At 37.3% G+C, this 17,148-nt stretch overlaps 1 protein-coding gene across 1 annotated transcript in view; it reads right to left on the bottom strand.

The window, feature by feature from the left end:
* The window catches only part of ndfip2 (Nedd4 family interacting protein 2), a 25,109-nt gene extending 9,202 nt beyond the window's left edge, over positions 1-15,907 (bottom strand). The window contains exons 1-4 of the mRNA XM_052127186.1: positions 15,664-15,907; positions 6,536-6,701; positions 5,662-5,792; positions 899-986 (exon numbers count right to left, since the gene is read on the bottom strand). Coding sequence (XP_051983146.1) covers positions 899-986; positions 5,662-5,792; positions 6,536-6,701; positions 15,664-15,693 — 415 coding nt within the window. The 5' untranslated portion in view covers positions 15,694-15,907. The remainder of the gene's footprint in view (positions 1-898; positions 987-5,661; positions 5,793-6,535; positions 6,702-15,663) is intronic.
* Positions 15,908-17,148: the final 1,241 nt, after the last annotated feature.

Genomic DNA, 17,148 nt, shown 5'->3' with positions numbered 1-17,148 from the left:
GTGCACAGATATAATAGTGATAAAATAGTATGAGTAGTTCGATAGTATGCTATTCTAAACCTCGCCTAAGCCTTTATGACTAATGAGGACTGCTGAGAATGTCCTCATTAGTCAGTTTTCGTCATGTTTCAGCATAATAGTAAAGACCTTGGACCTTACAACTACAGAGCGCACAACAGTTTGGTTCCGGACGTAAAATCTCATTCATTTTCTCCATAGACAATTTTAACTTGTAAACCTTTTAATACGGACTTACCATGGTTGTAAATCAATGGTATATGCTTCTGTTGAAGCCATATGTCTGCATTATTCCATATTCATTTATTTAAAAAATTGCATTTAATAGCAGAATTCATAGGGAAGAACTACACTACCCATGCTGCTCAAGACAAAAGTTTCACCAATAAGAGAATCACAGCAAACAATGTGCGCCAGAAGAGCTCTGCAACGACTGCACCTGTGAACAACGCAGTCTCCCTGCACTCTCAAACTACTTATATAATTGTGTATATCTGAATATTTTGCTTTAAACTTCCAACATCTTGTTTCTTTAATTATAATCAACAACTTTAAATCTATAGTTTAATATATTTATATTGTTTTTAATTTTGATTAAGTCATTCGCAATGCTTCATGGGATTGTAGTTAATTCCCTCATTAAAGACGTTAAGTACACAGTCTTGTACTTTCGTCATTTTGTTTCATTTTTAAAAACTTTGTTGCTTCAAATCAAAAGGTTATGTTGTCGTTCACCTCGAAGCTTTCATGGCTTTTTATGAAATCCCTATGGAAAAAATGAATGGGAAAAAAACCTCTAGATTCAAGATGGCTGACAGTGTGGACGGGCATGGTTGCGCTCTATTGCCAAACCTGTACAAACACATTCTGTGTAACTCACTGAAGAAGGCCAGCATAAAGATTCCATCATTTCCGACCCTCAGCTGATCGGCATCACTGAAGTCATCAGGAACAGGAAAATCCTCATCCTTATCAAGATAGAAAAAGAAAGAAAGAAAAAGACTTATGGATGTAACTGTATTATTATTCTGTTCATTTTTGGGTGAAAATGACACATAAGTCATTCATACACATCTGGGATGGCATGTTGGGGAGTAAACTTTCTTCTGCAGAACACAAAGATTTTTTGAAAAATATCTCAGCTCTGAATGTTTATACAATGCAAGTGAATGGTGGCCATAACTTTTATGCTCCAAAAAGCATTTAAAAAAGTAGCATAAAGTAATTCATCTGACTCCAGTAGTAAATGTATATCTTCAGAAGCGATATGATAGGTGTGGTGAGAAACAGAACAGTATTTAAGTACTTTTTTGTCCATAAATCTTCACTTTCACTTTCAAGTTCATTTGATTTTGGTGATTCACATTGTTCAAGTATATTCCTACCTACTGGGCATGGAGGAGAATTGAAATGTAAAAAAGGACTTAAAAATGTATCCGTTTCTCACCCACACCTATCATATCGCTTCTGGAGACATGGATTAAACCAATGGAGTCGTATGGATAATTTTTAAGCTGCCTTTATGTGCTTTTGGACCTTAAAAGTTCTGGCCACCATTCTGAGCTGAGAAATTCTTTAAAAAATGTTTGTGTTGTGTTGTAAAAACATCAGGGATGGCATGAGGGTGACTAAGTGATGAGAAAATGCTCATTTTTGTGTGAACTATCCCTTTAAGTTCAGCTTCACATCTCTACCACAGCTCGGAACAGAGCCGTGTGATGTTGTATAACAATCAACCGTCTTGAATAATGCTCCAATTCATTCTTTTTTTTTCTTGAAGGGGTTTCATAACAGGGCTTGAGCGAGCTCTGTTCATTGTGTCCAGTTTGCTGGTGCAGAATGCTGCTACTTTTTGTCTGTGTCCATAAAAAAAATATACATTGCTTGACAGCTCGACACGAGAAAATAAACAACTTTTCAGACGTATAATCCCCTTGTGTTTGTTTTTGAACGTTGGAACAGATTACAAACATGAGCTTGGGTTGGAAAACAGCTCTTGAAAATGAGCCGTTAACAAATTAAAACCATAACCACGTAGCTGCTAGACTACAACAACAAAATAGAAAACAAGAGGAATACTTGGTTTAAAACATTATATTTTTGAACATGAAAAGTGATAGTCACATACGTTAATGCCGCATATAGACTTTCTTATACAACATAAAGTTGTCCCAAAATGTATTGGAGCACTAAAGATCATTTTAACAAGTAATTATATTAGAAAACAAAGCATCAAACCAAGTGGAATTTATTTTAATGAAAGATACTACAAGCACACTTTTTACGCAAAACATTTCAGTTGGTCAGGTTTTAAACGATAAACCAATGCATACACGGATGAGCCAAAACATTATGACCACATGCCTAATATGATGTTGGTCCTCCGTGTGCCGCCAAAACAGTGCCAACGCACGAGGTATGGACTCTACAAGACCCCTGAAGGTGTCCTGTAGTATCGGTCACCAAAACTTAAGCAGCAGATCCTTCAAGTCCCAAAGGCTTCAAGGCTGATCTGCTGTGGATCGGACTTGTTGGTCCAGCACATCCCCCACAGATGCTCAATCGGATTGAGATCTGGGGAATTTGGACCTTGAACTCTTCATCATGTTCCAAAATTCATTCCCAAACCATGTGTTCAGTGTGGCAGGTCACATAATCCTGCTGAAAGAGGCCACTGCCATTAGGGAATACCATTGCAATGAAGGGGTGTACCTGGTCTGCGAGGATGTTTAGGTAGGTGGCATGTGTCAAATTGACATCAACATGAATGGCCGGACCCAGGGTTTCCCAGCAGAACATTGCCCAGAACATTACACTCCCTCCACCGGCTTGTCGTCTTCCCACAGTGCATCCTGGTGCTATCACTTCCCCAGGTAAACGGTGCACAAGTACACAGCCTTCCATGTGATGTAAAAGAAAACGGGACTCATCGGACCAGACAACCTTCTTCCGCTGCTACAAGGTACAGCTCCAACACTCACATGCCCTTTGTAGGCACTTTCAATGGTGGACAGGGGTCATCATGGCCACTCTGACTGGTCTGCTGCACTGTGTATTGTGACACATTCTTCCTGTAACCATCATTAACATTTTCTGTGACTTGTGCCACAATAGACGTTCTGTCAGTTCAGACCAGACAAGATAGCCTTCAATAATTTAGCTGTACTTAAGAGTTTGATGCCCTCACTCATCAATGAGCCTTGGGTGCCCAACACCATGTCACCTGTTTGTGGTTTGTCTCTCCTCAGATCACTGTCAGTAGGTACTCACCACTGAGAAACTACGAGAACTGATTGAAATCTTACCATCTAATCTACCCAGACCTTGACATGTGGCCTTTTTAAGAGATGACCAATGTTATTCGCTTCACCTGTGAGTGGGCATAATGTTTTGGCTCATCCGTGTATAACTTTCAAATTATATGTACACTTTTATGGTCAGCAAATGTTACTGGAACATGTACATAGTTAATAGTCTAACAGTGGTTATTCTTCTAGAACATCTGTATTAACCTAAAGGGGAACTGACTTCATACATCCACTAAAATGGCTCAGAAATGTGACCTTAGTTAAAAAGAAATGTCTAGCATCTAGGTCTAGTTCCCAGATGCCAATTCATTTGACATTTTGTTATCTAATGCAATGACATTCAGACATTTTTGGGACCAATGTACAATAACATATCTTCATCTAAGCTCCTAGGAATGAGACCGTATCTATGGAACTCTTTATGTAGGTCACGGTTTCTTGTGGCACACCACATCCTAAAACTGTCTCTCACTAAATACATTCATAGTCCATGATGAGGTACTTCTGAAGTCGTATGATAGCTTTGTGTGTGGAGCAGACCTAAATTTAAGTCGTTATTTGCTGAAAATCTTTACATCTGCTAGAGCTCTCAAATAAAAAATGGCATCAATGCCGTCAAATGACAATGTTTCTGCATATTTTGTGACCAAACGAGACATACAGGAAGATCTACATGGTGAGAGACAAAAGCGGCTGTGTCTAAAAGGTAACCGTACGGATGCCAAAGTCTCGCCAGAGTCGCATTTGCTGTTACATAGGTTAGGGTTAGGTTTAGGTGAAGGGTTGCTGTGGGACTCCTAATAAACGTATTAAAGTCGCATGCATCTTTCGTGAGACTGGATGGTTACCTTCTAGATATGACTGCCAAAAGCATCTGGCATCAGTGAGCCATTTCTGTAGTCCATTTGCCTTTCGTAGTCCATTTCACAGCTTTGGCGGAAGAAAGGAAGTTGAACAATAAATGATAGGCCTGATCGCGATTATTTAAATAAATTGATCAATTGTCACACATTATACATACATTTCTGCATATACATGGTGAAATTATTTATTTTTCACATATTCCAGCTAAGCTGGGGTCAGAGTGCAGGGTCAGCCATGATACGGCACCCCTGGAGCAGATAGGTTCAAGGGCCTTGCTCAAGGGCCCAACAGTGGTGTCTTGGTGGTGTTGGGGCTTGAACCCCTGACCTTCTGGTCAGTAACCCAGAGCCTTAACCGCTGAGCCACCACTGATTATTTGAGGTAACCACAATAATAGCATTGTGGCATAATGTTGATTACTAAAATTTATTTTGACTCGTCCCTCTTATAAAAAATACATAAATAAAATAAAAATCGAGGTTACAGTGAGGCACTTACAATGGAAGTGAATGGGGACCATTTTTGGAGGATTTAAAAGAAATGTGAAGCTTATAATTTGATAAAAGCACTTACATTAATTCATATGTTAAAACACATGTATTATTTGAGCTCTAAAGTTGTTTAATTTATCATTTTTACATTACATCATTATGGCACACAGTTGTAAATTTGGCTATAATTTTACACAGAAAAGGTTAGTAAGTGGTTTCATCACACTAAAATCTTGTAAACACACATATTGCTTACATCTTGTGGCTAAACTTTTGAAACAAGTGTGTATTTTAACATTTTCAGATTGGCCCCATTCACTCACAATGTATGTGCCTCACTGTAACCCAGATTTTTGCTTTTGTTTTTTTGTGGGAATCAACATTATTCCATAAATACTGTCGATTGTGCTCAACTTGTATTGAACCCCGAAATATTCCTTTAAGAATGACAATTTGTATGACAATTAATCATCATAAATCGCAATTATTTTTATGACAATTATCGGTAACTGTCAGCCAAATGTAAAAATCGTGACAGCCCTAGTGAATAATAACTTATTTACTAGGGCTACGAAACAAATTATTGAATGGCTTCAGTAGACTTATATAGAATAATATAGCGCATTAGTGGTATGACTTACATTTATGATAATTTTATGGTGCTTTTTTATCATTTTTGAGTCCCCACAGACTTTCAATATGTGGAAAAGAATGGCTTAGGATATTCTTAAAAACACTGACCTTTTGTGTTCCACAGAATAGTTTCGAACAAACATAATTGACATTTTTGGGTGACCTATTCCTTTAAAAAGCAGACAAGATGTAAGAGTTGATCATAAACCTCACTCCATCTAGCAAAACTCATCATTACAGCAATTTCCTTCTAGGGATTGTTTAGCAGACTCTACTGAAGTCACAGTGGAAAGTCGCAGTCATCGTTCTGCATAATGAGTGGGTGCATAGTTGGATAAGATACTCACTCGTGGAATAACCTCCACCGCTGAAGCAGCCATGGCTGCTGCTTTGGCCTTCTCTGCCTCATCGTAAGTAGGCAGAGATGTGGCAATGCTGTATGGTGGCGGCACGGGAAAGTCCCCCAGAAACGTGCTCTCTGAAAACCAAAAAGAACACATGTCAGCCATATGCCACACTTTTCTAGCAATGAGTCTTTCAAGCAGTATTTCAAGGCAGCATTGTATTGATACTGATAAGACAAGAATCACTATTACTATTTCACATATTTAGGGTTAGGAATTTAAAAACAAACCCCTGACCTTCAATATTAAACTTTGGTGCATAACTCATCCTGAACAGTTTGTACAACCCAAGCAACCATCCAGAACCACCCAGAGTCTTTTTTTCATCTCTGTAATGTATTCAGCTTGAACCACTTTACTTTCAGACTCCCTTCAACCTTTATTTTGTAGATGGTGTCAGTTTAGTGTCAGTAGGTGTGTGATCTATTTATGGTCTCTATTAACAGTATACTTAAATGAAAGATTTTTTATTTATTTATGCAGAACTACAGCCTAAAACCTAAACTTACCTCAAACATGAACGCCATACTTTTGTTGTCTTTCAAACAATGTCTAAATAACTATTTTAAGCATTCAAGCATAATACCTCTTTGTATCTAATCATGCCATGGCAAACATAAATTCAGTCAAGTTAGTCAACATTTTTCACTGGTTGTGTTTGTATCCCTACATCTGACATTTCACCTTTATCACACTTGCTAACATCACCATTTTATCACTCTGATAATATTTTACGATAATCACTATGACAATAAGATTCAATATGTTGTGAAACAGGTGTGACGTGAGGAGGTAACACTCCTACAGGTGTTCATACCTGCTGCAGCTGTTGCTCCCAGGGCCACACTGGCATAAGGAGGAGGTGGGGCTTCTATATCTATTGCCGCAGGGTTGCTAATACCGCCCACAGCAGCAGCGGCCTGGGAGGAAGTGGACGGCTCGCCGCTGGCAGACCCTTCAGAGGGGTCGTCCTCATTGTGCAACTGCAGATGGACCAAAAAAAAAAATGGAAACAAGCCATGCTTTACTAAAGAAACTCAAACTTAGAAGGGCTTGACATTAAAGACTCAAGTATATTTTGGTTTTCTGGATGCACAGTGCATGTAAAGTATGTTTTGCATCAGTACAGCTCTGTCCGTGCACAACTTAGCCTAGTTTTCCTAGACATGCATACAGTCCACGTCTGCGCATTGTCAGCGGCTGTGTTGACTGTGCTAATAAAGAATCACAAAGCAAAAGCTCCAGAACGGATGAATCTTAAGACCAGGTTCTTTTGAATCTACACCACAAAACATACAGTTAGGGTTAGGGTTAGGGTTAGGCTTACACCCAGTGTAGCCCGATTAGTGAATGAATGACAGATAAGAGTCATCCGTTCTGGAATGGATTTTGCAGTGTAGATTTAAAAGAACCTTCTCAAAAGAGTCGGATCTTTTGAATCAACAGCGCGAAACATACAGCGCAACCAGTGTCATCTGATTCCCAAAAGAATGACTCTTATCAGCCGGTTCTTTTGAATCTAGACCGCAAAACACAGCGTGACCATTTTAGACTTATACGTGAATTAATTACTCTTATTAGCAGGTTCCTTTGAATCAATAGTGAGAAGCGTACAGCGCGACCAGTGTAGATTGATTCCTGAATGAATGACTCTTATGAGCTGGTTCTTTTGAGTCTTTTGAGCGTGAAACATACAGCGCTACTTCCCGAACTAATGACACTTATAAGCCATTTCATATCCGACTCTAAATGAACCAAGAACTGCTACTGTGTTATGTGTACTTAAGGCTTTAAATAAGTAGAAGTATTACTGGATGGTTGTTGATATGACAATGTGTTGTTAAAGATAAACATGACTTTTTTCTTAATTAGCACTAATTACGACAAAACACAAAGAATGCATAACATATTTTAATTGGTTTTGTTTGAACATTTTGCCAGAATCTTTAAAAATGTGAAATAAACTCATCATTTTGTAACAGGCTGCTAAGGGCAGTAAATCTGATATTAATTGCATTCATCATTCACAAATAGTCCATGATCTTGACACTGTTAACGTCATGCTCTTCTAGTTGAGCTACAGGTACTTTTCTTCCGATTCCCGTCCATATAGCTCATGGGTCTTCCATTGTCGGGATTGAACCTACAACATTTGTCCTGGAAAGGTCCATCTTGAAATAATTTTGGTTCAGTTGAAACCGTGATGTTCTCAACGGAGGAGATCAGCTAACACTGCAAGGAACATGTCAACAACTTGAGTAACAGTTTGGTCTCTTTGGTTGCATAACCTTATTCCCTTTTCCCTACAAAGAACAAAACAATCTGTAGAGCAAAATTTCCAATACCAGGGTGGTATTAAGAAGCACTGAATGAAAAATGTGGCATTAAAAAGGCACCTTGAATCTAAATCCGCATGAAATGACCTGAAATAGTCTTCGGAGCACTGCATTTTCACGGCAATATGACAGTTCAAGATTGCAGGGAACTCATTTGGCAAATCAGAGGAACAGGATGGACGCAGAGACTCTGCCAACAAAGTTTGCTAACAGCATATTTCACACAGTAACAGGAGAGTGACGGTAATGCACACCTCGAGACAGAGGCACAAGGTTGTCCCTAGAGCTGCACCTGTTTAATGGCTCATTTCGAGCCAATCATCTAGTGATGTACATACGAGGGGCCTGGTGAATTTCGTGAACATCACATGCAGCCTCGTAAAAGCAGTCCTTTCAGCAGATGCTTCTGTGCCAAACAACTTTAAAGTACAATGTGTCAACACCCTCTGGAGAAACCTGGGTTTAAGTGCCTTGATAAAGAGCCAAATGGTTCATGGCTGCTCTTTGTGGGGATTGAACCAGCAACCTTCTGATTACAAGACTTGGAATGTAACCACTCTGCAATACCATGCAAAACAGAGATGTGCATTTTGGTCATTTTGTCTTAGCTAATCGACAGATAAATCACCCAAGTCCAAAGTCTCAATAAGCCGTAATTTGTTCTATTCCAGCCCACTGATTTTGCTCCGTCTTGCTGATTTTGAATGCAAGGAGGGTCCTATAGTTTTCTCGATGTGGAAATCGCTGACAGAATTTTGGAATCCAGTCATAAAAACTGAATTAAAAATAAAATGACATGGAATTTGAAATATATGGGAAAATAAATTAATATTTGAATGCACAGTTAATCAAATTAAAATCGCAATATATCCTAGTGTGATTATTAAACTCAAAAAGGCTGCAATTTAATAAAAAATAATATTTAGTCTGCATATGCTACTGGCTTTAAAGTGAAAGTGTGTGAAGCCAACCACTCATACACTGACAACACCATATCATGTGCACCCTTTGTGTGTAGTGGGTGACAGAGTGGAGCGCTCATTCACTTTGAAGTGTAGCACACACGGACAATACATTTCTTTAATTAAATCCCACCCTTTTATGGTTTAATAACCACACTGGGCCATGCATTGATCTTCTTATCCAGAGGTGTGAAACTAGTCAAAACTGTACTAACCAGTATCACAGTGTCATCATAATGTGCATGCAATGAACATGTTTGTATGGGCTTGCAGTCAAATGGGTATACTTTAAAGGTTAGAATGCTTGAATGTGCGCAACACATTATACCACGCATAATTTGCTCTGATTTGAAAAAATTAGGAAGTGCAATGCGAGTCACCAGTATTTTAGGTCCGTATTTCCGGAAATAAAAAGTCTACACATTTTAAATGGCATTCAAATTGTTTTGGAGTACACCAGCATATAGATGTATTTAAAGCTAACAGACATGGACTAAAAGCAACAAAACATTGGGTGTTTAAATGGAATGTTTAGAGTAGTTTTTTTAAGTGTCGTAATATAAGTTATAGTGTTTTCATGATCTATTATTGCTGTCACTTCATTGTACTCGTGCCCATCCCTATACCATAATATATGAGGCCTACTGAGGCCTCAAGGCTGAAAGCAGTGGAAGTCTTTGCATGGGTCAATGTTCTAATGTTTAACTCGTTTATCCTCAACTAAATGGCAAACAGAAACAGAATTAGATGCAATGAGGGATGAAGTTCATATGAGAATGATTACACTGTGAGGCCACATCAAGGACATCAGGAACAATGGCAAATCAGTCTCTCTCAATAGCTTTGCAATGCGGACAACCTAGAGGGTGGTTACATAAACACAACAACGGCCAGGGACGAAGCAAACATCTCCAATGCAGTCAGTCAATCTCCAAGGTTTGTAGTAAGCGGTTAGGGGAAATCATCATGAGTAGATTGGAGATAAGAGGTATAGCCATCTATGTTATGACTAGACTTGCACAGAAACAGCACCCACATTAGTCCACTGAAAACTCCGCAACTAGTGTAAAAAAGTTCAATATTTCATAAAAAAAATGCAAGAGGGCGGAGATGGGTAGAACCTCCGAAAGCTGTACCTTTCCCCTGCCCCCTTACATTTTTTTGTTAAATATTATGACTAATTTGATTATGTTTTCTGCACACACACACCGTTTTCTTGTAATTATAAAGGGCTTGACTTAATCCAGTGTGCACTAAAAACAATGACTATGTAATGGAGTGTTCAAGTATATTCTGTAAACGTTATTGACGGAATACAATATTAATGCCGTATAGGAAGTAAAACTGACACTAAACATGAATGCATGGATAAACAGTGAAATTAAAATGTATTAATATGAGAAAATCTCAATAATTATTTCTTAAAGGTGCACACAGTAACTTTGTCTTTGTGTCATCTTGGACTTACACTGACACCTAGTGGCTTGGATGCAGCATCATTTAAAATCAATAGTTTTCAGTTTCAGATGCCATTGTAGAAATTTAGTATTCGCAATCAGCCATGATTACTTTAATCAATGAGTGAAAGTGTCAAGTAACAGGAGGGTTACTGAGATTAACCGAGTAGTATTCGGCTGGTCATGTGATTCTAAAATGGCAGCCAGAATGTGTAGACCAGGGGTGCCCACAATTTTTTGTGTGATGATCTACTTTTAAATGACCAACTCAATAAGATCTACCAACTAAAAAAACACAATTTAATTTCAAATAAGAAAATGCTTGTTGGGACTACTGCATGTATCCCTACATGGAATTCATCTTCTAATTAATAAAAAAAATATATAACAATGTTCAATGTTGATATCATTCAGTTTTAACACTAAACCCAAAATACCTACAGCACAATAGATTACAATAGCCAGGGCATTTACCTTATTCTGATGACGAGTAAATATTGACCAGGCGAGGTTTAGTTTATTCAGTTGCCATGACAACTAGGTTTGCGCATGCGCGCCTTCCAAGGACTTCTGAAACAGAGCACGAAATTGCAATACTACTGCCCGGATTAGGCAAAACTGTCTGATTCCATTCAGTTTTGCCTAATCCGGGCAGTAGCATCGCAATTTCGCGCTCTGTTCTTAGAAGTCCTTGGAAGGCGCAGATCAGCAAACCTAGTTGTCATGGCAACTGAATAAACAAAACCTCGCCTGGTCAACATTTACTCGTCAAGTGCAAGTCAGACAGAAACTAAAAGGAAAGACATTATATATATTTTTATTAAAATTTAACGAAAGTACATTTAAATTTTGTGCGATCTAACAGCATTGCCTTTGCGATCGACTGGTAGATCGCGATTGATGTATTGGGCACCCCTGGTGTAGACCCTCTCCATGTTGAATAAAACCGCTTTTATAAGATTACTGTTATGACTGGAGAATTTCTCTCATGTGAGTCCTCATAATTTCCAACCTATATTGCAAAAATACTGAGTGCACCTTTAAGTATGTTAAATTATATTGTGCTTATAAACTGGCTTTTTGCATGTGGTATTTTAGAGTCCCACATATACGTTTTGTAGCATTAACATTTATGATTAACTGGTTATTAAATTAAATGACAAATGGATTATAGTGTGGGAGCATCATTATTTAATTTTTATATAATTTTTTTTATTTGTATTTATCATTACTAAAATCAGTTGACTTCTGCACCCCTGGTTGCATTATATGCCAATGGTGTAAGTAAAAAATTAGAAGAAAAAACATTTTTTTTTTGGAGTGGCGATAACGCTAGAAGTTCAGAACAAACATTCCTTTTTGTTTCTTCATTTTTAAGACCCTATATGGTTATCACCCAGAGAGATGGGGCTCTCAGTGTGGCTACATCTGAACATTTATTATTTTCAATGGTCGATAACCAAATGTGGGTCATATAGAATGAAGTACATTTTTCATGTCCAACAAAGGTCTGAATTACAAATAGTGTTGAAACTAAAAATGCACCTTTATTTATTCACATAAAAACAAGAATGTCAAAATCTCAATTTTTAAAAGTCCAAAAATACACGATTATTAAAAGGTGGGCTAGGTAATGTTTTCCTCATTAAACAGTTTAACTCCTAAAGACATGAATTGTAATTTTGCAATATATGTAGGATCATAACAGTAACCTTATAAAAGCAGTTTCATTCTTCATGAAGTGGGTCCGCACATGGTAGCTGCCATTTTAGAATCGCATAACCAGCCGAATACTACTCGCTTTAGCTTAGTAACCGTCCTGTTATTTGACATTGACTCATTTTGACTCATTGATTAAAGCAATCATGGCTGACTGTGAATACAAAATTTCTACAATGGCATCTGAAACAATGAATGCCAACTGAAATGATGCTGCATTCAAGCTGCTAGATATCAGTTTAAATAGAAATAAGAAATAAGTGATCAGCCACAACATTAAAACCACATCGTGTCACCAAAACAGCACCAACCCGCATCTTAGAATAGCATTCTGATGATATACTTCTCACCACAACTGTACAGGGCGCTTATCAGAGTCACCGTAGACTTTGTCAGTTCAAACAAGTCTGGCCATTCTCTGTTGATCTCTCTCATCAACAAGGCATTTCCGTTCACAGAACTGCCACTCACTAGATGTTTTTTGTTTTTGGCACCATTCTGAGTAAATTCTAGAGACTGTTGTGTGTGAAACTCCCAGGAGATCAGCAGTTACAGAAATACTCAAACCAGCCCGTCTGGCACCAACAGTATTTCTGTTACTGATTATCTCTACTGGCCTGTCTAGGCCCTGGTTCTACAAAAACTGCTGCGCAATTTTGCAGTATGCTAGAAAAAGAGAAGTGAGACATTGATATTGTGATACAGGTATAATAAAATGGATAATAATGAAAGGGAGCTCATGTGGCAAAGGTTGAGTGCAATAAAATATAGAAGGAAGAGACTTCTGAGAATGGTTACTGTGGTAAAACCACAAGCGCCTGCCGCCTACATATCGATTTACCTTCAAATGGAAAGACCAGTTAGGCCTATTTGTTGACACATCTAGAAGGCGCTATTTAGCGGTGGTTGCACAGCAACTGCCTAACATGAGATCAAAAAAGTTTGTGACCAAAGGGAAGCATTTTTTTTTCCTTCCTTGAAACGATGAAAAGAACATACAGCAGCCTGCTAGATGAATTACCCAACACTCCCGGTATTACATTTCATTTGCGGTGTTCTTTTTTGGAAAAGAAAATATATTAAACAGACCTCCAAGATTTTAAGAACAGAAAATAACAGGGCATTTTAAAAAGCATATGAATTGGAAAACCATTCTCCAATTCATATGCCCTGTTATTTTCTGTTCTTCCTTCATACATTTTTAGGGCCTAACTCAATGATAGATTAAGTATCTCTTGTTATATACACTTTAACCTCCATTTTATGATTTAGGGTACTGGTACTTCAACGAATACCATGCTATTACTTCTTTTCACCATTCTCAGCTTTTCATAAAGCCACCAACAAATTTCAAAAATCAAATAATCGGCTCTGGATCCAGAATACTTATGTGGGCCAAAGTGCTTTTTGTTCAGGATGGGAAAAACACACACACACGCACACACACAATTGATTATAACACACTCTTGTCAAAATCTAACAAGCTGCCAACAAATCAGCAGAACGTTTGCAATCATAGGTGTGTTTGGAATGTTCAAAATGCATTTATGACGCATCAAAATGTGTTCAAACATTCTAAATGTGGCTATAATGGTCCAAAGGTGCATGTGATGCCTCAGAAAGCATTTGAACATTCCAATCACGTATGTGATGCCTCAACACACATTATAACCTTTCAAACACATTTATGACACCTCAAAATGCTTTAGAACTGTCTAAATGTGCACGCGCTGCCTCAGAATGTTTTTGAGCATTCTAAATGGGCATAATACCTCAACACGCATTCCAAGATCTAAACTTGCATATGATGCCTCAAAATGTGCTTAGGATGGCTCAAATGTGTTTGAACATTCAAACACGTATATGACACCTTAAAATGCATTTGAATTGTACAAACGCACACATGATGGCACAAAATGCATTATAACGTTTCACATACTGTATATGACACCTCAAAATTTGTTAGAACTGTCCATATGTGCATGCCTCAAAATGCTTAACAATGTTTACAAAGGATGACGTCTCAAAATTAGTTAGCATATAGTCAAAATGTGCATGTGCCTCAGAATGCGTTTGAACTTTCCAAATGTCCATATGATGCCTCAACATGCATTAAAATTTCTAAATGCGCCTATTATTTCTCAAACTGAGCTTATGATGCCTCAAATGTGTTTGAACCTACCAAACGAAAATACATTGGCTCAAAATGAATCAGAACTTTTCAAAAGCATATGACATCTCAAAATGTGTTAGAAAAGTCAAAACGTCCATTTGCCTCAGAATGTATTTTATCTTTCAAATGTGCATATGAAACACACATTCAAAGTTCTAAATGTGCCTATTATGACTCAAAATACGCTTATGATGCCTTAAATGTGTGTGAAAATTTCAAACATTATATATATATATATATATATATATATATATATATATATATATATGCATTCAAATGCATTTGAACCGGTCAAACACATATGATGCCACAAATTGGATAGAACGTTCCAAACTGTTTATTGTCTCTCCCCCAACATTTTGATGAAATTTTCGCCTCTGGAACATTCCAAATGTGCATATGATGTCCTAACAAATAGGCTTTTCAAAGTTCTAAATGCACCATGAAACCTCAAACATATATATATATATGCATTCAAATGCATTTGAACGGGTCAAACGCACATATGATGCCACAAATTGGTTAGAACATTCCAAATGTGCATATGATGTCCTAACAAATAGGCTTTTCAAAGTTCTAAACGCACCCATGCAACCTCAAAATGCATTAGAGTGTTTCAAAAGCATTTGACGTCACAAAATACGTTAGAATGGATCAAATGTGCATATAATGCCTCAGTATGTATTCAAGGTTCTAAACGCGCCTATTATGCCTACACACCTCACTTGTAAACATTCCAAATGTGCACATGATGGCTTAAAATACATTAGAACGTTCCAAACACAGTGATAATGCCTCAAAATGAGTTGGAACAATCCAAAAGCGCTTATGATGCCTCAGAATGCGTTTGAATGTTCCAAACGAGAGAAAATGCTGTCTACGTAGGATTCTCACTAGATTTTGAAACACAGCATCAGATCTCTAGTTGTGTTAGGGGCCGTGTACACCGTTTCTTGCGTTCTGTCTGTTCCGGTTTGTTTAGTTGGTGGTCTATGTATGCGTCAGAATGACGTTGCCTTGTTGTTTATACAGCGTCTACTGTTTTAAACACGGCGTATCAAGTTAAAACGACTTTTAAAAACACGTCCAGCTGTTTCTGAACGCAAAAACGAAACTTGTGTGAACGGTCCTTTATTACTTCGCAGCGTTGAAGATGTGAGTTGATGATGCGGAAGTCATATCCGCTCTGCTGCTCACTGCCATTTTATCCACCTATCTTTAGACGTACATCTTATTTTACATAACATATTATACTTAATCGTATTATATAACAATAATTATACGAGTATATTACTTACCACTTGATAGCGGTTCGCCGCCTGATCCATTTTCGTGTATGGTCAGCCCAGCCAGCGGCGAAAAATATCTGTAATCTTTGATTAATTCAAATTAAATCAGATCTCGATTTTAGCTGAGATCAGTGTTTTTTAAATCGGCACTATTCAATCATACGTCTTTCCTAGCTACACAAAAGCCATGGTGTAACGCTAGCGTTTTAACACACGCCACCGCGTCTGACAGTAAAAAACAAAGCGAGTGGGCGGAGACGCCTGCGTTGAAACCATGACATCACAATGGCATGTCAAACAGCCTATTTAATTATTATTATTAATAATATATAATTTCCTAACAGATTGAAAATACACGCTCAAATGAATTTGAAATGTATTAAAAACATTACAGCTCAGAAACAATCTTAAAAATACATTGGGCATACTAGTGAATAGAATATGAAAAATGTATAAAGGCATACTATATGTATGTACATAGGCTACTATATAAAATGTAGAGTATATTAATTAGTAAAAAAATATATATATTTGAAAATGTTTTGGGCTTTTAAATTAAGTTACATTCAATTTAGAATTAAGTTAAACCTTTACATTTTAAGGAAGAAAAAAATAAGGGGGGTTGTTGTAAGGGTAGGATATATTGATGTCCTATTTGGTGTAATGCCAAATACCTATTTGTCTTTTTGGGGAAAAAACTGGCAGTACTTTAGAAAACAGAAAAAGTTGTTTTTCCATTTGAATATACGACCTTGTACAATACAAGCCCTTTAAAGTGACCTGTCAATAATAGAAACACAAGCATGTCCTCATAGCTGTAAGGTGTGCCACCTGTTTAGTTATGATTATCAATTATTGTACTTTCTAATGTACTGTGACATGAGCGTTGCATTCAGTATCTCCATGTAGTTGCATACTTTGTGTGGAATTATTCATCATGTTAATACATAATGCAAGAGAAATGTCAACAATTTTCAACGAAGATCAACCAAATTCTACAATTACCAGAATGCCGAAATTTTGAAATAAGCCTACACATGGCCATCTACTGGACAGATAATGAAATTATTATTGTAAAATGGTTTTATTCTATATGTTATTGTTAAACATAGTATAAGAGTAAATAAAGAAATATTGCGTGTAAATTAAACGATAAATAAACAAATTTAATATTGAATTACGTTTACTTATTAATTTATTTTAAGAATAAAAGTTGATTACCTTTCAAAGGCAGCTTCCCAAAATTGTGCCCCCTCCGTTTCCAAATGTCACCAGAAGAGGTCACTACAGTATCATCATCACTAAAAAACAAAAGCACTAAACAGTAGGCTACACTTTTATTACCATAGACACGTCTTATTCTTTGTAAATACCATTAGGACATCAATATGCTAATAATTCAGTACCATGGTATATATCAAAGTACCATTGTATTACTCTCTGGTGCCATCGCTGTAGAGTGGTACTGCCATCCATAATAAATCAAGTCTATTA

Source organism: Xyrauchen texanus, chromosome 5 (assembly GCF_025860055.1).
Source record: "Xyrauchen texanus isolate HMW12.3.18 chromosome 5, RBS_HiC_50CHRs, whole genome shotgun sequence".
In the NCBI taxonomy this organism is placed as follows: Eukaryota; Metazoa; Chordata; class Actinopteri; order Cypriniformes; family Catostomidae; genus Xyrauchen; species Xyrauchen texanus.
Note: the sequence above shows the minus strand (reverse complement) of the source record. Positions and strands in the feature narration are given on the sequence as shown.